The sequence below is a fragment of the Oncorhynchus nerka genome, linkage group LG17 (genome assembly GCF_034236695.1).
Source record: "Oncorhynchus nerka isolate Pitt River linkage group LG17, Oner_Uvic_2.0, whole genome shotgun sequence".
In the NCBI taxonomy this organism is placed as follows: domain Eukaryota; kingdom Metazoa; phylum Chordata; class Actinopteri; order Salmoniformes; family Salmonidae; genus Oncorhynchus; species Oncorhynchus nerka.
Window position 1 is genome coordinate 37,079,576 of NC_088412.1, and position 22,922 is coordinate 37,102,497.

The 22,922-nt window shown below is 41.7% G+C and overlaps 1 protein-coding gene across 1 annotated transcript in view; it reads right to left on the reverse strand.

Annotated features, from left to right (window-relative positions):
• Positions 1-2,537: 2,537 nt before the first annotated feature.
• The window catches only part of LOC115145179 (transforming growth factor beta receptor type 3-like), a 138,999-nt gene continuing 118,614 nt past the window's right edge, over positions 2,538-22,922 (reverse strand). Inside the window, exon 17 of the mRNA XM_029686509.2 lies at positions 2,538-9,653. Within this exon, the coding sequence (XP_029542369.1) occupies positions 9,532-9,653 (122 nt within the window). The 3' untranslated portion in view covers positions 2,538-9,531. The remainder of the gene's footprint in view (positions 9,654-22,922) is intronic.

The following is a 22,922-nucleotide window of genomic DNA, read 5'->3' on the forward strand; positions in this document are numbered from 1 at the left end:
GGAGATGTTGTTGCCTACCCTCAACACCTGGGGGCGGCCCGTCAGGAAGTCCAGTACCCAGTTGCACAGGGCGGGGTCGAGACCCAGGGTCTCGAGCTTAATGACGAGCTTGGAGGGTACTATGGTGTTGAATGCCGAGCTGTAGTCGATGAACAGCATTCTCACATAGGTATTCCTCTTGTCCAGATGGGTTAGGGCAGTGTGCAGTGTGGTTGAGATTGCATCGTCTGTGGACCTATTTGGGCGGTAAGCAAATTGGAGTGGGTCTAGGGTGTCAGGTAGGGTGGAGGTGATATGGTCCTTGACTAGTCTCTCAAAGCACTTCATGATGACGGAAGTGAGTGCTACGGGGTGGTAGTCGTTTAGCTCAGTTACCTTAGCTTTCTTGGGAACAGGAACAATGGTGGCCCTCTTGAAGCATGTGGGAACAGCAGACTGGTATAGGGATTGATTGAATATGTCCGTAAACACACCGGCCAGCTGGTCTGCGCATGCCTAGAGGGCGCGGCTGGGGATGCCGTCTGGGCCTGCAGCCTTGCGAGGGTTAACACGTTTAAATGTCTTACTCACCTCGGCTGCAGTGAAGGAGAGACCGCATGTTTTCGTTGCAGGCCGTGTCAGTGGCACTGTATTGTCCTCAAAGCGGGCAAAAAAGTTATTTAGTCTGCCTGGGGGAACAAGACATCCTGGTCCGTGACTGGGCTGGATTTCTTCCTGTAGTCCGTGATTGACTGTAGACCCTGCCACATGCCTCTTGTGTCTGAGCCGTTGAATTGAGATTCTACTTTGTCTCTGTACTGACGCTTAGCTTGTTTGATAGCCTTGCGGAGGGAATAGCTGCACTGTTTGTATTCGGTCATGTTACCAGACACCTTGCCCTGATTAAAAGCAGTGGTTCGCACTTTCAGTTTCACGCGAATGCTGCCATCAATCCACGGTTTCCGGTTAGGGAATGTTTTAATCGTTGCTATGGGAACGACATCTTCAACGCACGTTCTAATGAACTCGCACACCGAATCAGCGTATTCGTCAATGTTGTTATCTGACGCAATACGAAACATATCCCAGTCCACGTGATGGAAGCAGTCTTGGAGTGTGGAGTCAGCTTGGTCGGACCAGCGTTGGACAGACCTCAGCGTGGGAGCCTCTTGTTTTAGTTTCTGTCTGTAGGCAGGGATCAACAAAATGGAGTGGTGGTCAGCTTTTCCGAAAGGGGGGCGGGGCAGGGCCTTATATGCGTCGCGGAAGTTAGAGTAACAATGATCCAAGGTTTTTCCACCCCTGGTTGCGCAATCGATATGCTGATAAAATTTAGGGAGTCTTGTTTTCAGATTAGCCTTGTTAAAATCCCCAGCTACAATGAATGCAGCCTCCGGATAAATGGTTTCCAGTTTGCAAAGAGTTAAATAAAGTTCGTTCAGAGCCATCGATGTGTCTGCTTGGGGGGGGATATATACGGCTGTGATTATAATCGAAGATAATTCTCTTGGTAGATAATGCGGTCTACATTTGATTGTGAGGAATTCTAAATCAGGTTGAACAGAAGGATTTGAGTTCCTGTATGTTTCTTTCATCACACCATGTCCCGCCCCTCTTCTTACCAGAAAAGTGTTTGTTTCTGTCGGCGCGATGCGTGGAGAAACCCGTTGGCTGCACCGCTTCGGATAGCGTCTCTCCAGTGAGCAATGTTTCCGTGAAGCACAGAACGTTACAGTCTCTGATGTCCCTCTGGAATGCTACCCTTGCTCGGATTTCATCAACCTTGTTGTCAAGAGACTGGACATTGGCAAGAAGAATGCTAGGGAGTGGTGCACGGTGTGCCCGTCTCCGGAGTCTGACCAGAAGACCGCCTCGTTTCCCTCTTTTTCGGAGTCGTTTTTTTGGGTCGCTGCATGCGATCCATTCCGTTGTCCTTTTTGTAAGGCAGAACACAGGATCCGCGTCGCGAAAAACATATTCTTGGTGGTACTGATGGTGAGTTGACGCTGATCTTATATTCAGTAGTTCTTCTCGACTGTATGTAATGAAACCTAAGATGACCTGGGGTACTAATGTAAGAAATAACACGTAAAAAAAACAAAAAACTGCATAGTTTCCTAGGAACGCGAAGCGAAGCGGCCATCTCTGTCGGCGCCATCTGCGTGTGTGCATTTGCCTGAGTGTGGTCGTACACGTGTGTACACGTTTAGGCGGTCTCCCCTCGTCCCCTGTGCTAGAAGGCCACATGGTCTGCATCATGTAATGACCTCACCCAAGAGGGGCCTGATGACATCATCAACATGCTGCCAAACCTAACACATCATTACTACAACTCATTAATATAAGACAAGGCACACAGGAATAGGGATATCTACACTGTTCTGGGTGAGATAATGTCTAAGTAAAGTTCAGAATGAAGCATATATGTCTCCGTCCTCACCAACATTCAATAGTCCGAAATGTACTTTCAGCCTGTTGTTATTTTACAAATTTGACGCTTGATAGAAACATAAGAATAATTGTTTAATCAGAGGAAGACAAGAAACAGACCGAACAAGTTATGGATTATATGAATTTATTATGTATACAAATGTGGATACAAAATATCATGCATATTTACAGCATGTTTTATTTACAAAAAGCTTTGCAAAACAAAAACAGAAATCGTATTAAGAAATAGCTTTGAGAAGAAGGGTATTTCGACTAGCATTTGAGAAGGGACTTCTTTGGTTGTGTTATGAAACTACAAAAAAAAAATGTTTTATTGTCACATACACCAGAAAGGTGCAGTTTTAAAGGGTCAACCATAGTAGTATGGCACCACTGGAGTGGAGCAAACGTTAGCGATAAGTGCCTTGCTCAAGGGCACATCGACATACTCATGTTTTCAAACCAGCAACCTTTCGGTTATTATCCCAATGCTCTAACTGCTAGGCTACCTGCCGCCCTACAGCCAACTGACCAATGGTAGGGAGAGGGCATCTACAGTACATTGACTATCAAATTGTGGAAAAGTTTTAAAGATTTTAGACTTGAACATATATATACAGGTCCTTCAGAAAGTATGCACACCATTTACTTTTCCCACATTTCGTCGTGTTACAGCCTGAATTTGAAATTGCTTAAATAGATATTTTTTTGTCATTGGCCTACACACAATACCCCATAATGTCAAAGTGAATTATGTTTTTAGAATCTTTTACAAATTCATTAAAAATGAAAAGCTGAAATGTCTCGAGTCAATTAGTAGTCAACCCTTTTGTTATCGCAAGCCTAAATAAGTTAAGGAGTTTAAATGTGATTACACATAATAAGTTGCATGGACTCACGCTGTGTGCAATAATGTTTCAAATTATATTTGAATGACTACCCCATGTCTGTACCCCACACATACAACTATCTGTAAGTGAATTTCAAACAGATTCAACCACAAAGACCAGGGAAGTTTGCCAATGGCTCACAAAGAAGGGCACCCATTGGGAGAAAAAAAAGAGATATTGAATATCCCGTTGAACATGGTGGGGATATTAGTTACACTCTGATATATAAACCGCTCAGGGATTTCACCATTGAGGCCAATGGTGGATGTAAAACAGTTAAGAGTATAATGGCTGTGATAGGAGAAGAAGAATGATGGATCAACAACATTGTAGTTACTCCACAATACTAACATAATAGACAGAGTGAAAATAAGGAAGCCTGAACACAATAAAAATATTCCAAAATATGCATCATGTTTGCAACAAGGCACTAAAGTAATACTTGGTCCTGAATACAAAGTGTTATGTTGGGGCAATATCCGATAGAACACATTACTGAGTCCCACTCTCCATATGTTCAACCATATTGGTGGCTGCATCATGTTACGGGTATGCTTGTAATCGTTATGGACTGGGGAGTTTTTCAGGATAGCTAAGAGGCAAAATCCTTGAAGAAAACCTGGTTCAGTCTGTTTTTCACCAGACACTGGGAGGTGAATTCACCCTTCAGCAGGACAATAACCTAAAACACAAGGCCAAATCTACACTGGAGTTGCTTACCAAGAAGACAGTGAATGTTCCTGATTGGCCGACTTACAGTTTTGACTTAAATCTACTTGAAAAAGTATGGCAAGACCTGAAAATTGTCTAGCAATGATCAACAACCAATTTGACAGAGCTTGAAGAATGTTGAAAAGAATAATGGGCAAATTTTGCACCATCCAGGCGTGGAAAGCTCTTATAGACTTACCCATAAAGGCTCACAGCTGTAATTGCTGCCAAAGGTAATATTTCTGTATTTCATTTTCAATAAATTTGATAACATTTCTAAAAACACATTTTCACTTTGTCATTATGGGGGTGTTGTGTGTAGAATAAAAATCTATTTAATCCATTTTGAATTCAGGCTGTAACAACAAAATGTGGAATAAGTCAAGGGGTATGAAAACTTTCTGAAGGCACTGTACAGAAAAACATAGAGCCCTTTCAACCATTACAACATATTAAATAGTAGAACACAACTCTCTCTCTTTTTCTCTCACACAAGTACATACATATTCATACACATTCAGCACACACACACAAACTCACAAAATGAGGTAGATAAACGTTGATAAAAAGGTTCAAACAACTAAAGCAATACAATTTGTTATTATGTACTGTATGAAAGTGGGGCCCCTCTTACAGGTTGGCTGTAACCAGCAAACCTCCCCTGTGCTACTTTCCACAATACTCTATCACTGTAAGATTTACTAACAGTGATTTGCAATATTAACTTACAAATAGAATGTCTAATCGAATCCAAATTCATAAAGTGTAATTTCAGATGGAACTTCCTACAGAGAGGTTATTCCTCTTCATAGGTATTTGGACAATAATGGGAATATGAAGGTCCTCAACCTCCTGTACCCCGTTAGACAGGGAGGAGATAAAAGGAAGAGACAGGTTCATGGGTAAACGTCGAGCAGTCGGTAAGAAAAGCCAGTGAACTACAGGAATGTTATCAATGCAAAATGATGAATGTTGAAGACTGCCATTCCACTAGAAAAAGCAACATTTCAGAGAGAACTCATATACACTATAGCTAAAAAAAAAAAAAGGAAAAACTCTTCTGGCACAATCACAGAACAAGACCAGAGTTCAGAGAGTATGAACACAGCTAAACCTGTACTACGACAGATGAATATGTGATAGGAACAGACTATACAGAAAATCTGATCTTTTGATTTATGGAAATAAAATGTTATACTACTTTTCCATTGTGTTTATATAGCACTTTAGTCTTGCTTACTTATATATTATCAATAATGTCACATTCGTGTTCATATGTAAAATGTGGGTTTCAAATATATTACTTTTGTAATGCTATACAATATCTAATCGTCTCTATGTTTACAAAGAACAAATTAATTAAAAACGGTATCCTTTTAAAGGTAGTCAATGGAACCAAATTCAACACGGAGTGAGAACTAATGGGTTTGGTAATGTTCTAAAAAATCAAAACATCACATGAAGAAAATTGCTAATATTTATATATATCTTTTAGAAAAAGAAATATATAAAGTAATATACAGTGCCTTCGGAGAGTATTCAGACGCCTTGACATTTTCTACATTTTGTTACGCTACAGCCTTATTCTAAAATGGATTAAAAAAAAAAGATTCCTGATCAATCTACACAAAATACCCCATAATGACAATGCAAAAACAGGTTTTTAGAAATATCACATTTACATAAGTATTCAGACTGTTTACTCAGTATTTAGTTGAAGCCCCTTTGGCAGCGATTACAGCATTGAGTCTTGGATATGACGTTACAAGATTTGTCACACCTGTATTTGGGAGTTTCTCCCATTCTTCTCTGCAGATCCTCTAAAGCTGTCAGGTTGGATGGGGAGCATCGCTGCAAAGCTATTTTCAGGTCTATGCAAAGATGTTTGATTGGGTTCAAGTCCGGGCCACTCAAGGACATTCAGAGACTTGTCCCGGAGCCAGTCCTGCGTTGTCTTGGCTGTGTGCTTAGGGTCGTTGTCCTGTTGGAAGGGGAATGTTCGCCTGTCTGAGGTCCTGAGCGCTCTGGAGCAGACTTTAAACAAGGATCACTCTGTACTTTGCTCTGTTCATCTTTCCCTCGATCCTGACTAGTTTCATAGTCCCTGCCTCTGAAAAACATCCCCACAGCATGATGCTGCCACCACCATGCATCACCGTAGGGATGGTGCCAGGTTTCCTCCAGACATGATGCTTGACATTCAGGCCAAAGAGTTCAATCTTGGTTTCATCAGTCCAAAGAATCTTGTTTCTTTTGGCCTTTTGGCAAATTCCAAGCAGGCTGTCATGTGCTTTTCTCTGAGGACTGGCTTCCGTCTGGCCACTCTACCATAAAGGCCTGATTGGTGGAGTGTTGCAGAGATGGTTGCCCTTCTGGAAGGATCCCCCATCTTCACAGAGGAACTCTAGAGCTCTGTCAGAGTGAGCATCGGGTTCTTGGTCACCTCCCTGACCAAGGCCCTTCTCCCCCGAGTCCTGGTGGTTCTAAACGTATTCCATTTAAGAATGATGGACCTTCAATGCTGCAGAAATGTGTTGGTACCCTTCCCCAGATCTGTGCCTCAACACAATCCTGTCTCGGAGCTCTACGCACAATTTCTTCGACCTCATGACTTGTTTTTTGCTCTGTCATGCACGGTCAACTGTGGGACCTTATATAGACAGGTGTGTGTCTTTCCAGATCATGTCCAATCAATTGAATTTACCACAGGTGGACTCCAATCAAGTTGTAGAAACATTTCAAGGATGATCAATGGAAACAGGGTGCCCCTGAGCTTCATTTTCGAGTCTCATAGCAAAGGGCCTGAATACATATTTTTTTATACATTTTCAAAAAACATATTTCCGCTTTGTCATAATGGGGGATTGTGTGTAGATTTAATACATTTTAGAATAAGGTTGTAAAAGTAACATATTGTGAAAAAAGGGAAGGGGTCTGAATACTTTTCAAATGCACTGTATGTACATTTATGAAAAATAGAAAAAACACAAAAAAATTCACAGTACTGAAAGAGTCAACAATAGATTGTCTCTAGGTAAATACTTTCAAATATATATAATTTGATCCACAAATATATTTATACTCTGTTTTCTTCTGTGGAGACACACAGCTACACATGTTTACATACAACACAGGCTCAAAGCTTTGCGATAAAACACTTAACACATAAAAGTAGGATCTAAGGCAAATTATGTTTACTTAACGTATTGGGTTCTCTTTTACACGCCCAACCACAAAGTAAAATTAGTACAAACCATCCCTTTTCTCCTAAAAAAAGACTAAAAGTAAAGGACTAAAAGTAAAGGAACACCAGAGAACATTCATGGATTCTATGACGGTGGGACTCTTTTGGCTTTGCATTAGCATGGCACATGACATAAAAAAAACAAACATGTTGTATTGTCACATACACCGAATATGTGCAGTGAAATGTGTTGTTTTACAGGGGTCAGCCATAGTAGTACAATTATGTACACAATCATGTACATCTAAGTGCCCATACTGGGGCGGCAGGTAACCTAGTGGTTAGAGCGTTGGACTAGTGACCGAAAAGTTGCAAAATCGAACCCCCGAGCTGACAAGGTAAAAATCTGTCGTTCTGCACCTGAACAAGGCAGTTAACCCACTGTTCGTAGGCCGTCATTGAAAATAAGAATTTGTTCTTAACTGACTTGCCTAGTTAAATAAAGGTCAAATAAAATAAATCTGTCTATAAACACAGAGAGAAACAATACATGTTGAACATGACACCAGGGCGTAAATAATCAGGATGTGGAATGTTTGTCGGAACAAATACACCATTAAGATTACAAGATGGCGCCAGTATATTGCAACGTTGAACTATTTCATGCCCTGGTGAGTAAGATTGACAATGTATTTACCACATACAGAAAATATACTTGAAAGCTGAGAATCTGAGTATGATTTACTGAACAAAACCAGACAATGACTATTTTGGCTTATATTTTCATTCCACAAACTCAACTATATCAGGTTCTCAATTATTTGCTGTGAAAAATGTAAATGTTGGTATGAAATTGTGTACAACATTATTATGTACAATCAGAATGAAAACAGCTGAAGGCCTAGTGGTGTCGGACCCAGATCGAATGGCACGTTGTTTTTGTGGTTTAAATGTAATGCCCAATTACTGTGCTCCAAATGTAATGCCCAATTACAATACTGTATATATATTTATGATCCAATACTGCAGCATGTAGCATTTTAGTTACCTCACAGTGGATAAAAACATAAAACATTATAGTATATATGGGAATACTGGCCAAACATAGCCACTTTACCATGTCTTATTTAACAACATAAGGCTTCGAATGCACACAATATTGCACATTATATATTGACTTTCTCCTTATAACATTTTAGATTATTTACAATAGTTGCAAAAATATATATATAGCTTTACAATGGCTGTTTTTATATAGTATATGAGAAACCCATACTGCCGAAAGCCAAGCTGTGTAACACCAATCAAACTTGAGACGAAGGACTGCAAAGCAATCATCACTCAATATGACCAAATGCACACCGCTGATACTTTGTCATCGATGTTGTCACAACAGTATGTTTAGACGGATGCGTTGCCAAAGTCCTGACCGATTGTCATGACTAGCTGGCTTGCAAACAGGGTTCATCAAGATATCTTTCACATTACTTTTGTCTTTCACATTTCTTGGTATCTATCTATCTATGTATATATCTTGCTTGGTTATTAAGTCCTTTCAGATTCCAAGTGATTAATAGCACATGGCAGGATGCTTTATCTGGCTTTGAGGGGAAAAGAGACTGCCGAGAGGCTCCTTCTCACACTATTGCTCTCTGACTCAACTCGTTGATTTGACTATCTCCTATAACATGTGGATAGGAGGTAGCATCTATTATTTATATAGCATATTGATAGGGGTTAACACTCTGGTTGACAGCCATGTTGTTCCTCTCACTAGTCTTGCTAACACCCACAGATGGTGTGTGCAGACAGGCAGCTTTACGGTCTCCAGTGCTATTGGTGTACACTAGCTTGTTTACAGCTTCAACTAGACGTTTAAGGTCAAAACAAAATTCTCTGTTGTGGTTGCAGAAAAAGCAGCATTTGGATAAGAAAAAAAGTCTGGTATTTCACTAACAGTTGTTTCTTGTCCGTAGCTAGAGTTCTATCGCTCTAGAGATGTGAGGCCTTGTTGCCTTTCTGTGGTATTAGTACTATTTCCCCTTCAGACCAGGCCTTCCAGTACAGTAGCTCTGTCACAAAACCTTAACGATTGGGTTGAAATAAAATGGTACACATCGAATTTAACCAGCAACATCAGGCTTTCTTACAAAATCCTTTTGTTTGTCTTCTTTTTTAATAAATTCTTCTTCTTTGTTTTCACAAAGCATCCCAAAATAATTCCTTTCATCGAGCGGGGAAACAAATGTTAGCAAACCCAGTTCCCTGTGACCCGTGTGGCCCTTCCTGTGGCCCTGCAGAGGGGTGGGGGGCTCTCCTTCTCCGCTGGCCCCAAGGTTACGCTGTGCTGCTGCTGGAACAGGGCGTGCTTTGTGTGCTGCCAATACTGTGGGCCGCACTGCTGTTCTCTGAGGCTGGGGGCTGGGGCTTCTGGGCCTGCTGTCGGCCAGCTGTATCACCTGGATATGGAGGGGGAAGGGTTGGGAAGAGAGAGAGGGAGAGGGGTGGGGGAGAAAGGGGAGGAAGAGCAAAAAAATAGAGAGAGAAGATTGCGTGAGGGAGGGAAGGGGGAGAGAGGGAAAGAGAGAGATAAGGGTTGATGCAATACATCACAATTATACACATTTCAGCTATGTTCTTCTGTGCCACTGCCATTTATTCAAGATGTCTTGTTATCTAGAGGCCACAGGCTCAATCTGGTAAGACTGATGTTTAAACGAATCTCCTTAGTTCTCCCAGTGATACTGGTTGTCCCATGTGGTGACCATCACTTCACTGGGAGTTGTTGTTAAGTGAAAGCAACAGTCGCCTAACACACAACGACTCAACTCCTTTAAGTCAGCCAATCAAAGCGGAGTGTCTCAAATGGAAAGAGCTGAATTGAGGTATCTTAATCCAGCTCTCCCCTCTGTTATCTGCAAGCAATTAGCAGAGCTTTAGCAGATGTAGCAGAATAAACATGAGACAGAGGCCTTCTGCCTGGATCTCAAACCACTGACTTGTTTATTGTTCTGTGTTTAAATGAGCATTCCCGCTTGTAGATTCCTGGGCTACAGAGCTGGAGACAGAAAGTTAGGAGGCAAATAAAAATGCTTCCATTTGTTTGGAAAGCTTGTCTGACTGGAAACTGAAGGCATCTGAAAAAAGCCCTGTGTTTGTTTTACATATCTGGCACACTGTGCTTCTGGTATTAAAATGCACTCCGTCCGTTGTTTGTTTGCAAGCTGAGCTGTCTTCCTTCCTGCATAGCTTAGTGAGGACCATAGAGGATTCGTCCTGGTGAGAAATGGTACACTATAAAGCAGTAGCCACCAACCTTTTCTGAGTCAAGATCACTTTCTGAGTCAAAAAGCAAGCAGAGATCTACCACTCAGATCTGTCTTAAACATGACTTATAAAATATAAGCCTATGAAACATTAACCAATTAACCAATTAACAATTCTGTAGCAATGAGGTTTGTGCACTAAGCTATAGGCCCAATACATTATCACTGCATATTAGCTACGCTTGAATTGCCCAGCCTATGTTGTTCTTCTCAGACCAATTTGAAATAAAATATATGATTACACTGGTAATAGATCATGTGTTGTGTTACTTGTGAGGCACTGCTGAGTGAGCATAATCATTTGCTTAAAATGTGTTTATTGGACTGATGGCCTGCATCTGATGGTCAGTCTGAGAGAAGGGGGGAGCAGCTGTGAGGCTGCCTCTCACCCAACTCACCGTCCCTCCGCTCTCCCTCCGCTGAGAAAGGGGGACAGTCTTCCAGCTGATGCCAAAACTCAAGCCGTACTGCATTACTCCTATGACCAGAGAAAGTTAAATATTCTTCGATATTTAAAAAGTCACAAGCCGCTAATAATAACAAGCTCATTGGAACATTTTGCTACACTCATTCATTGCAGCTGCAGTGCTGGTTGTAGCGTGAGTGGAAGTAGGCAGAATGGACATTTTATGGCTTGTAAAAAAAGTGTTGAACAAAGTGTTGACATTGCTGAATAACAACTTAAACATGAACTTAATCATAAAAACAGCAGCTCTTTGCTGTACTCGTTGAGTCTCTCTCTAGTCATGCTTTAAAAAGGTATCAACTTTGCTGTGCGTTCGAAGCTTCTTTTTTCAGTCTATAGCTTGAGGAAACTGTGCAGACACGGTGATCTGAGCAATCTGATTGGCCAGTGGTAGTCCTATAAGAGCACTTGATTTGCTCTCAGGGGCTGTCGAGTAGGCGGAGTTCTACTTTCAGACACATGATGGGAACACTGCCTTTCCGGTGCTAGGGCTGCTGAATCAAGAGCACCTACTGCCAACAGTGTGAAACAAATCAAATAAATGGAACTCAAGGCTTTATCGTTTTGTTTTTTACATGAATAATTTTTTTACAGAAGTGTTTGGTGATGCCTTGACCGGTAGCAATTGACCGGTTGGTGACCACTGCTATAAAGTGAATAGTGTGTCATTTGGGACGCAATCTACAGCTACCATATTGATCTTTGTTGGTTTCTGAAGGGGTTCTGTGTTTGGGTATTACTGTAATTTATGTTTTGCGTGTGTGTATGTGTGTGTGTGTGTGTGTCAGTGGCAATCGGTGTCATTTAAGATTTTTTTTTTGATGAACATGGCTTTATTTCTATTGCAGCAAATTGGTTGACTGTCAATCATTTCCATTCCCCCAGCTCAATGTAACATTGATAGGTTTAGGCTACTACATACAGGTGACAGAGAGTGACACTTTCAATACCATCTTGCTCACTCTTGCCAGCATCTAGCAGACCTAGTGTGTAATCATTAGTCTAACAGTTGCAAAGAAGAGCTTATTGGACAAATTGAAGTACGTTTATCTCCGTTTCATTCCGTTTGCTTCCATTTAAGACGCGTTTTTCAACAGAATCGGAGCAATGAATAAACTCCTAATCACACGCAAACACAGTTCACTTTCAAAGCAGACACATATAAACAGCTCGTTGTATATATAATCCCTTCTCACATCTATCTACGTACTCTCCTCCTCTCACCTTTTCCTTTTGTTTGTGGGCCAGTGCACAACACATCAGCTGTCTGTGATCAGGGGAAAAAACCTTTCCATGCCAAACCTTCATATCATTACTGCTAACCGCTACACAGTCTACATCGTTGTTACATACTGTTATTTACTATAACTAACACATTAGTAAACCCGCTACAATCATGCAGGGCAGTGTACAGTCAGCCGCAAGCAGTCTAGCAGTTACATCGGCGGGCCCCGGTGGCAATAAATTGATAAAACCACCTTGACTTGGAAAAGTTCCAGTGTTGAATAGCCATATCCAGCTAGCTAACATAGCATCCCTCTCTGTTTGATCCGGGTGTTTGAGTAGGCTAAACTAGCTAGCTGCATTTGACGCTAGCTAAGTGAAAAATATATATACAATGAAATATAAACTAAGCAAAAAAATAAACGTCCCCTTTTCAGGACCCTGTCTTTCAAAGATCATTCTTAAAAATCTAAATAACTTCACAGATCTTCATTGTATAGGGTTTAAACATGGTTTCCCATGCTTGTTCAATGAACCATAAACAATTAATGAACATGCACCTGTGGAACGGTCGTTAAGACACTAACAGCTTACAGACGGTAGGCAAATAAGGTCACAGTTATGAAAACTTAGGACACTAAAGAGGCCTTCTACAGACTCTGAAAAACACCAAAAGAAAGATGCCCATGGTCCCTGCTCATCTGTGTGAATGTGCCTTAGGCATGCTGCAAGGAGACATGAGGACTGCAGATGTGGCCAGGGCAATAGATTGCAATGTCTGTACTGTGAGACGCCTAAGACAGCGCTACAGGGAGACAGGACGGACAGCTGATCGTCCTCGCAGTGGCAGACCACGTGTAACAACACCTGCACAGGATCGGTACATCCGAACATCACACCTGTGGGACAGGTCTGGTGTTCAACCTTCCCAAGTTCCCTCACGTCACCCCGCTCCTCCGCTCTCTCCACTGGCTTCCAGTTGAAGCTCGCATCCGCTACAAGACCATGGTGCTTGCCTACGGAGCTGTGAGGGGAACGGCACCTCAGTACCTCCAGGCTCTGATCAGGCCCTACACCCAAACAAGGGCACTGCGTTCATCCACCTCTGGCCTGCTCGCCTCCCTACCACTGAGGAAGTACAGTTCCCGCTCAGCCCAGTCAAAACTGTTCGCTGCTCTGGCCCCCCAATGGTGGAACAAACTCCCTCACGACGCCAGGACAGCGGAGTCAATCACCACCTTCCGGAGACACCTGAAACCCCACCTCTTTAAGGAATACCTAGGATAGGATAAAGTAATCCTTCTCACCCCCCTTAAAAGACCTAGATGCACTATTGTAAAGTGGCTGTTCCACTGGATGTCATAAGGTGAAAGCACCAATTTGTAAGTCGCTCTGGATAAGAGCGTCTGCTAAATTACTTAAATGTAAATGTAGGTACAGGATGGAAACAGCTGCCCGAGTTACACCAGGAAGGCACAATCCCTCCATCAGTGCTCAGATTGTCAGCAATAGGCTGAGAGAGGCTGGACTGAGGGCTTGTAGGCCTGTTGTAAGGCAGGTCCTCACCAGACATCACAGGCAACAACGTCGCATATGGGCACAAACCCACCGTCGTTGGACCAGACAGGACCGGCAAAAAGTGCTCTTCACTGACGAGTCACGGTTTTGTCTCACCAAGGGTGGCGGTCGGATTCGCGTTAATCATTCGAAGGAATGAGCTTATGATCGATTTGGAGGTGGAGGGTCCGTCATGGTCTGGGGCGGTGTGTCCCAGCATCATCGGACTGAGCTTGTTGTCAATACGGGCAATCTCAACGCTGCTCCAGCATGACAATAACACCTGCCATGTTGCTCGTTCTGTGCGTGATTTCCTGTGCAAGACAGGAATCAGTGGTCTGCCATGGCCAGCAATGAGCCGGGATCTCAATCCCATTGAGCACGACTGGGACCTGTTGGATTGGAGGGTGAGGGCTATGGCCATTCCCCCCAGAAATGTCTGGGAACTTGCAGTTGCCTTGGTGGAAGAGTGGGGTAACATCTCACAGCAAGAACTGGCAAATCTGGTGCAGTCCATGAGGAGGAGATGCACTGCAGTACTTAATGCAGCTGGTGGCTACACCAGATACTGACTGTTACTTTTGATTTTGACCCCCCTTTGTTCATGGACACATTATTCAATTTCTGTTAGTCACATGTCTGTGGAACTTATTCAGTTTATGTCTCAGTTGTTGAATCTAATGTTCATACAAATATTTGCTGAAAATAAACGCAGTTGACAATGAGAGGAGTTTCTTTTTTTGCTGAGTTTAGCTCTCTCGCTCTCAATTTGTTCAAAACTGTTCAACTCTAGTGGTTCTTCCTTTAAAAGTTGCAAGCTTACACCGCGGGACTTAGAGGTACCACGGCATCACGGCTTCATTGCTCCAGACCACCGCAGGGGGGAGTTAGAGCACTCATTATGAGTTTAAAAAATATATATATATTATATATATAAAACATTTCTTACTGAGCCTTTCCATAATTCCACGCAAGCTTCTTCAACTGTCTTCTGACTGTGTTTATTTCTTTATCAACATCTTTATCTTTTTTTTAACCTTTATTTAGCTAGGCAAGTCAGTTAAGAACAAATTCTTATTTTCAATGACTGCCTAGGAACAGTGGGTTAACTGCCTTGTTCAGGGGCAGAGCGACAGATTTTTACCTTGTCAGCTCGGGATTCGATCTAGCAAACCCTCGGTTACAAGTCCAACACTCTAACCACTAGGCTACCTGCCACCCCATAATAATACTCTTTCAAAATACAGATGATGATTTAGCTATGGATCCATATTACTATGGGAATAAATATCACTGATTTACAGAACTATTGGAACAAAGTTGTCTAATGAAGGCAAACCATTTAGAATCCCCCAATCCTCTTATGCTGTAGCCTACTCCCAACTGTCACGTTGTACAGCGTCATATTTTCCATTCCATCCTAACGGAAACACTGAGGGTTTCATTTTTTTGTTTTTCAAGGAATAGAAACACCATAATATTAATTAATTAAGCCACATTTCTTAAAATCTATCCTATATACTATGTCATCACAAAAAAGGTTTTAGTCTTCTGGCATTACCAGATAATTTATCAAATGCTTCTCAAATATGCCCCCTGGTGGTCAAACTAGCACTACCTTGCATTAACAGAAAAAAATGATTGACTATTAAATAATGTGCCACAGAATGCTGCAGCCCGCAAGGTGTGCTGCAGTATGACAACTTTTAAAGGTGGAACCACTGTATTGTCTTTCTCCCTCTGAGTCAACTACTCACCACATTTCATGCACTGCAGTGCTAGCTAGCTGTAGCTTATGCTTTTAGTACTAGATTCATTCTCTAATCCTTTGAATTGGGTGGAAACCATGTCAGTTCATGCTGCAAAATGTTTAATGTTTGACTATTTTAATTTTCTGAAATTCACTGAGGAAGAGGTTCCTCCCCTTCCACCTCTGAGGAGCCTGCCCTGGTGTATATGTGTGTGTGTGTTGCGTGGCTCTGGGCCCACAGCCTGCCTGGTTCCCTCTTTCAGACCCCTCGTCTCTCTCTCTCTGCTCTAATGTTTGACAGAGCAGCGTTGCCAAAGAGCTCCAGCTAAACACAGTCCATATACACACAGAACCCTGCATGGGCTTTCAAACACAAAAGGCCTCAGCTCTCTTTAACTTATCTTCTCTGTGGCCATTCTCTAAGAAAATGTCAATAACAAAGTCAGTTCGCCTCCTAGTAGGACTAAGGGGTAAATCATAATTTGAATTTTCACTTAGTCATGCATTGATATCAATAAGAGACTAAGGGTGTTTTCACATATAGTCCTCTTTAAAATAATTTATCTCAGTCCTCTTTAAAGTGAATTCTTTGGCAACCCCCCCCCCCCAAAAAAAAATACATTTTGTATTCACACTGCACTTGCCTTTGAATGGGGTCTCAACTCTTTTGCCAGTTCACTTCACCTATTTTGTGGTCCGAGTCCTCTACATTGCTATGCTTAGAAAGGAACCAAGATATTTTCCCAATATTCACTCAATGCACTCTGGGTTTTTACAAAGTGCAGGGGAAAGCCATTCCATCAGAATGTGTTAATAGGACAGCTACTGTAGATATAGAGTTGTAATCGGAAGTTTACTTACACTTAGGTTGGAGTCATTAACACTAGTTTTTCAACCACTCCACAAATGTCTTGTTAACAAACTATAGTTTTGGCAAGTCGGTTAGGACATCTACTTTGTACATGACACAAGTAATTTTTCCAACAAACCATTATAGACAGATTATTTCACTGTGTCACAATTCCAGTGGGTCAGAAGTTTACATACACTAAGTTGACTGTGCCTTTAAACAGCTTGAAAAATTCCAGAAAATTATGTCAAGCTTCTGATAGGCTAATTGACGTAATTTCAATCAATTGGAGGTGTACCTTTTGTAGACCTCCACAAGTCTGATTCATTCTTGGGAGCAATTTCCAAATGCCTGAAGGTACCACGTTCATCTGTACAAACAATAGTACACAAGTATAAACACCATGGGACCACGCAGCCGCCATACCGCTTAGGAAGGAGACCCGTTCGGTCTCCTAGAGATGAACGTACTTTGGTGCGGAAAGTGCAAATCAATCCTAGAACAACAGCAAAGGACCTTGTGAAGATGATGGTGGAAACAAGTACAAAAGTATCTATATCCACAGTAAAAACGAGTCCTATATCGACATAACCTGAAAGGCCGCTCAGCAAGGAAGAAGCAACTGCTCCAAAACCACCATAAAAAAAGCCAGACTAAGGTTTGAAACTGCACATGGGGACAAAGATCGTGCTTTTTGGAGAAATGTCCTCTTGTCTGATGAAACAAAAATAGAACTGTTTGGCCATAATGACCATCGTTATGTTTGGAGGAAAAAGGGATTGGCTTGCAAGCCAAAGAACACCATCTCAACCGTGAAGCACGGGGGTGGCAGCATCATGCTGTTGGGGTGCTTTGCTGCAGGAAAGACTGGTGCACTTCACAAAATAGATGGCAATATGAGGTAGGGAAATGATGTAGATATATTGAAGCAATATCTTAAGACATCAGTCAGGAAGTTAAAGCTTGGTCGCAAATGGGTCTTCCAAATGGACAATGACCCCCAAGCATACTTCCAAAGTTGTGGCAAAATGGCTTAAGGACAACAGAGTCAAGGTATTGGAGTGGCCATCACAAAGCCTTGACCTCAATCCCATAGAAAATGTGTGGGCGAGCAAGGAGGCCTACAAACCTGACTCCGTTACACCAGCTCTGTCAGGAGGAATGGGCCAAAATTCACCCAACTTATTGTGGGAAGCTTGTGGAAGGCTACCCGAAACGTTTGACCTAAGTTAAACAATTTAAAGGCAATGCTAGCAAATACTAATTGAGTGTATGTAAACTTCTGACCTTCTGGGAATGTGATGAAATAAATAAAAGTTGAAATAAATAATTATCTCTAGTATTATTCTGACATTTCACATTCTTAAAATAAAGTGGCGATCCTAACTGACCTAAGACAGGGAATTTTTACTCGGATCAAATGTAAGGAATTGTGAAAAACTGAGTTTAAATGTATTCGGCTAAGGTGTATGTAAACTTCCGACTTCAACTGTACCTACTTACATTTTGAAACTAATAGATTGCATTTAGTTAAAATATGAGACATAATTGTTTTAATGAGAAGATACTATTAACATGTAAATATTATTGGTAAAATAATAAATAGCAGAATAACAGCAGATTAAATAATTCTGTAATTGAAAATTGAACACCCATGTAGGCTACTGCCCCTTTAAGAGCTAGAATTGATTTTGTACCCTACAAAATTCTGATTCTGAACAAATATGTTGTCTTCTCCCACTATTCAAATCTCACAATCGAATGAACAGTTTATGAAGCTCTCTTAACCTATACATCAAAAAATGGCAAACAAATAATCCAAACTAAACATCACACATTCTTGACAATCGCTAATCAATATCCAAAAAACAGCCACTTTTTCCCCGCAAACCTGCAAATCATCATCTTCTGTCTTTTGTGGTACCAATGTGAGGAGTTATGGCACAGGAAACGGTGTTGTAGTAGTCTAGTGTGTGGTGCGGGGATAATGGCAAGTGAACATGGGGAGCTTTGTGTTCGCATTGCCCTAAAAAGGGGAACCGAAACGCAGAATTCAAGCGAACCAAACTTATCCTCCTCTCGAGATTGCCTCAATGTTTTGGAGTGTTCACATTGCACAAAAAATTAAGCAAACTGCGCTAAGTTCTCAAAAATTGTCTTAAAGGGACCAAGTATGAAAACACCCTAAGTGAAAATTCAACAGAAATGAAAGTTATTATTCACCCCTAAAAACATACTTGGCGTTCCACCATACTCTCACAGAGAGACGCATCTAGAAATCTCATGATGAGCCAACCAAATAGGCTATATAAATCAAATGTGATGTTGTTGGAAATGTTATTGTGAACCATCTGGCCAGATTGAGAAGTGTCTCATATGGTGACATCACTTGTCATTGAAGTGAAGCAACAGTCTATTGACCCTGTTCCATCACACATTCCATTCAGAGCCCGGGTAACTCCCACTCCCTGTCTCCGGGGGCAACCTCCTTAACGTTTGGTGAGATCTATCCCAACACAGGCCGCAAGATCACAGCTCATCTTTTATAACATTATAACAGCAGCCTTGCTCCACATCTGCATCCCAAATGGCAACAGATCTCTGTTCAAAAGTAGTGCACTATTTAGGGAATAGGGTACCATTTGGGACGCAGGCCAAATTCCTACCGTACCATGTCCTAAAATAGAGGGATACTGGGGTTAGTACTTATCACATCCTGTATAAACAGGATGCACTACTGTACTGAAGACACTCTCATTGCTTTAATAAACCAATAGATCACACCAGCCTACTGGACGATAGACTTCAGTATTCAACGTTTTGTCCAGGTCCCTAGGACATCGGGAGATGCCTTCATTACCGTCCAAAAGGGGCAATGTGAGCACGTATTACCATCCTGTAGGCTCACAGCTTGGGCGTTGTGGATGGGGCTAGAGGAAGGGCATAAACCGCACGCTTCTGCTCTGAGGATCGAGGGTTCAATCCCCGTGCATGGCACTAATTCTATTTTTTTCTGTTTGAACCTTAACCCAAACCTTAACCAGTTGGAATGAATGCTGTTTTAACAACCTTAATCCTTACCTACTTTTACTTCACCCATAGACAATTATCCTCCCCCGGGACAAACATTGAACACCCATAGACGATTATCCTCCCCCGGGACAAACATTGAACACCCATAGACGATTATCCTCCCCCTGGACAAACATTGAACACCCATAGACGATTATCCTCCCCCGGGACAAACATTGAACACCCATAGACGATTATCCTCCCCCTGGACAAACATTGAACACCCATAGACGATTATCCTCCCCCTGGACAAACATTGAACACCCATAGACGATTATCCTCCCCTGGACAAACATTGAACACCCATAGACGATTATCCTCCCCCTGGACAAACATTGAACACCCATAGACGATTATCCTCCCCCTGGACAAACATTGAACACCCATAGATGATTATCCTCCCCCGGGACAAACATTGAACACCCATAGACGATTATCCTCCCCCTGGACAAACATTGAACACCCATAGACGATTATCCTCCCCCTGGACAAACATTGAACACCCATAGACGATTATCCTCCCCCTGGACAAACATTGAACACCCATAGACGATTATCCTCCCCCTGGACAAACATTGAATACCGAAGTGAGATCTTGTTGAATTAACAACTTTCTCATAGCTTTTTCAGTTTATGTTCAAATATCTCTTATTTAAAAAATGTATTAAATAAATGTCCCTTTCCCTGTGGCTGCTAACACAACGTAATGATAAAGAAAACTTGAGAGTAGACCCTCCACACCCTACCTGGGTCTACTTGTGAACGTCTATACCAGTTATTGGGAATATCAAAGTAGGAGCTAGCAGTCCTATCTGCAGAGTCTGATAAGGGAAACCACAGTTCACACTGCTACCTGATTAGAATGTGTTCTCATGCCTAGTCTGTTGAAAAGGTCAGTTTTGATCCATCAGGAGAATGCCTCAGTCATCATAGAGTTTCTTTTAAAGGATTTAGCCAAATGGGGTCTCCATAGACCAAGGTTAATGTTTTGTGAGTGGGTGAGACAGTGTAGATACTTCTTTTGTGGTTTTGGCATTTAATGTGAACAAACCTTAATTTAACATTGTCCCTCGCCTCCTGAGGGGATATGTGTGGGTATATTTGATGTTTCATCATTCACTGGTTTAAAAAAATATTCTGCCGCAGATATTTTAAGGTGTTTTTGAGAAAATATATATTCTTGGAGTAAACTTGACTATGCCAATGTTTCCATGTAGGGATATGTTGGTCTTACAAGTCAACAGTTTCCAAGACTACAGCAGAATAGAATAGGGATACATCCCAAATAGTACCCTATTCCCTATATAGTGCACTACTTTTGACCATAGCTAAATGGACCTCATCAAAAGTAGAGCACTGTATAGGATATAGAGTGCCATTTGGGACGCAACCTAATCCTCTCTGCCTGTTATGATCCAACAGAGGAACCACTAGCTATAACACCAATATTAAAACCACATGCCTGCAGTGTTTAAAAAAAATCACTTCTAAAAGGGCTTTACTCTCCTAATAGAACTACATTCCATACACCTGTTTCCCTAAAGAAGTTCAACTTCTGACCCCAGCTATCTTTGGGCCACAGACCAATCTAAGGCTTGGGTTTCTTTTGGTGGGTCTCTATAGGAAACTCATAAAAGTGTTATGAAGTGGACATTTTAAAGAGGTGTTAGTATAAACAAGCGTGATGAAGATAAGGTAAATCACGCCTAACACCTGATCGCTCCAACGAGCTGTAGAAATGAACACCCCGGCTATAAAGTCCAAAAGTTGTGGGCGGAGCTAGAAAGTTGGCTGTCAGAGGTATTACAATGTAAATCCATCTGTCTGCATATTTCAAGACATGGAGGTGTAGTGAGATGCCCAATGCACTGGAGGATTCTCTTTTCATCACTCATCTTGAAAAATGTCTACTAAAAACATGGAAATCAATCAATCCGCAATCATTAACACAATGGAAAAATCAAATGATTTATTATTTAAATAATGAAATAGCATGGGCGACAAAAAAACGAATTGGTACAATTTAAGGCCAAGTGGCAAACAGTAATGCAGGCATTAGGGATGGGGGTGTGAGCATGCAGGTCTGGGCAGATGAGATGAAGTCATTGTTTGAGTGCGTCTGTAAGTTGTTGTTCGTATGTATATTTATATGAACTGAAATATAGCTCAGTGGAGTTTCACACTAATCCAATGTGCACTTTTCAGGAGAGCCTGATGCCTAGGGCTGGGAATTGCCACAGACCTCACGATAGAGTATTATCACAATACTTAGATGCCGATACGAAATGTATTGCGATTCTCACGATTCTATATGTATTGCAAATCAATAATGCGATTTTATTGCCATTTGATGTTCCAAACATATTGCTCACTATACCAGTTGAAGTTGGAAGTTTACATACACCTTAGTTTCCACAATTCCTGACATTTGATCCTAGTAAAAATTCCCTGTTTTAGGTCAGTTAGGATCACCACTTTATTTTAAGAATGTGAAATGTCAGAATTTATTTCAGCTTTTATTTCTGACCCATTCCCAGTGGATCAGAAGTTTACATACACTCAATTAGTATTTGGTAGCATTGCCTTTAAATTGTTTAACTTGGGTCAAATGTTTTGGGTAGCCTTTCACAAGCTTCCCACAATAAATTGGGGGAATTTTGGCCTATTCCTCCTGATAAAGCTGGTGTAACGGAGTCAGGTTTGTAGGCCTCTTTGCTCGCACACGCATTTTCAGTTCTGCCCACACATTTTCTATAGGATTTGAGGTCAGGGCTTTGTGATGGCCACTCCAATACCTTGACTTTTTGTCCTTAAGCCATTTTGCCACAACTTTGGAAGTATGCTTGTGGTCATTGTCCATTTGGAAGATCCATTTGCGACCAAGCTTTAACTTCCTGACTGATGTCATGAGATGTTGCTTCAATATATCCACATAATTTTCCTTCATGATGCCATCTATTTTGTGAAGTGCACCAGTCCCTCCTGCAGCAAAGCACCCCCACAACATGATGCTGCCACCCCCTGCTTCACGGTTGGGATGGTGTTCTTCGGCTTCCTTTATCCTCCAAACATAATGATAGTCTTTATAGCAAAACAGTTCTATTTTTGTTTCATCAGACCAGAGGACATTTCTCCAAAAAGTGCGATCTTTGTCCCCATATGCAGTTGCAAACCGTAGTCTGGCTTTTTATGGCGGTAGCAGTGGCTTCTTCCTTGCTGAGCGGCCTTTCAGGTTATGTCAACATAGGACTTGTTTTACTGTGGATATAGATACTTTTGTACCTGTTTCCTCCAGCATCTTTACAAGGTCCTTTGCTGTTGTTCTGGGATTGATTTGCACTTTTTGCACCAAAGTACGTTCATCTCTAGGAAACAGAACACGTCTCCTTCCTGAGTAATATGACGGCTGCGTGGTCCCATGGTGTTTATACTTGCGTACTATTGTTTGTACAGATGAACATGGTACCTTCAAGCGTTTGTAAA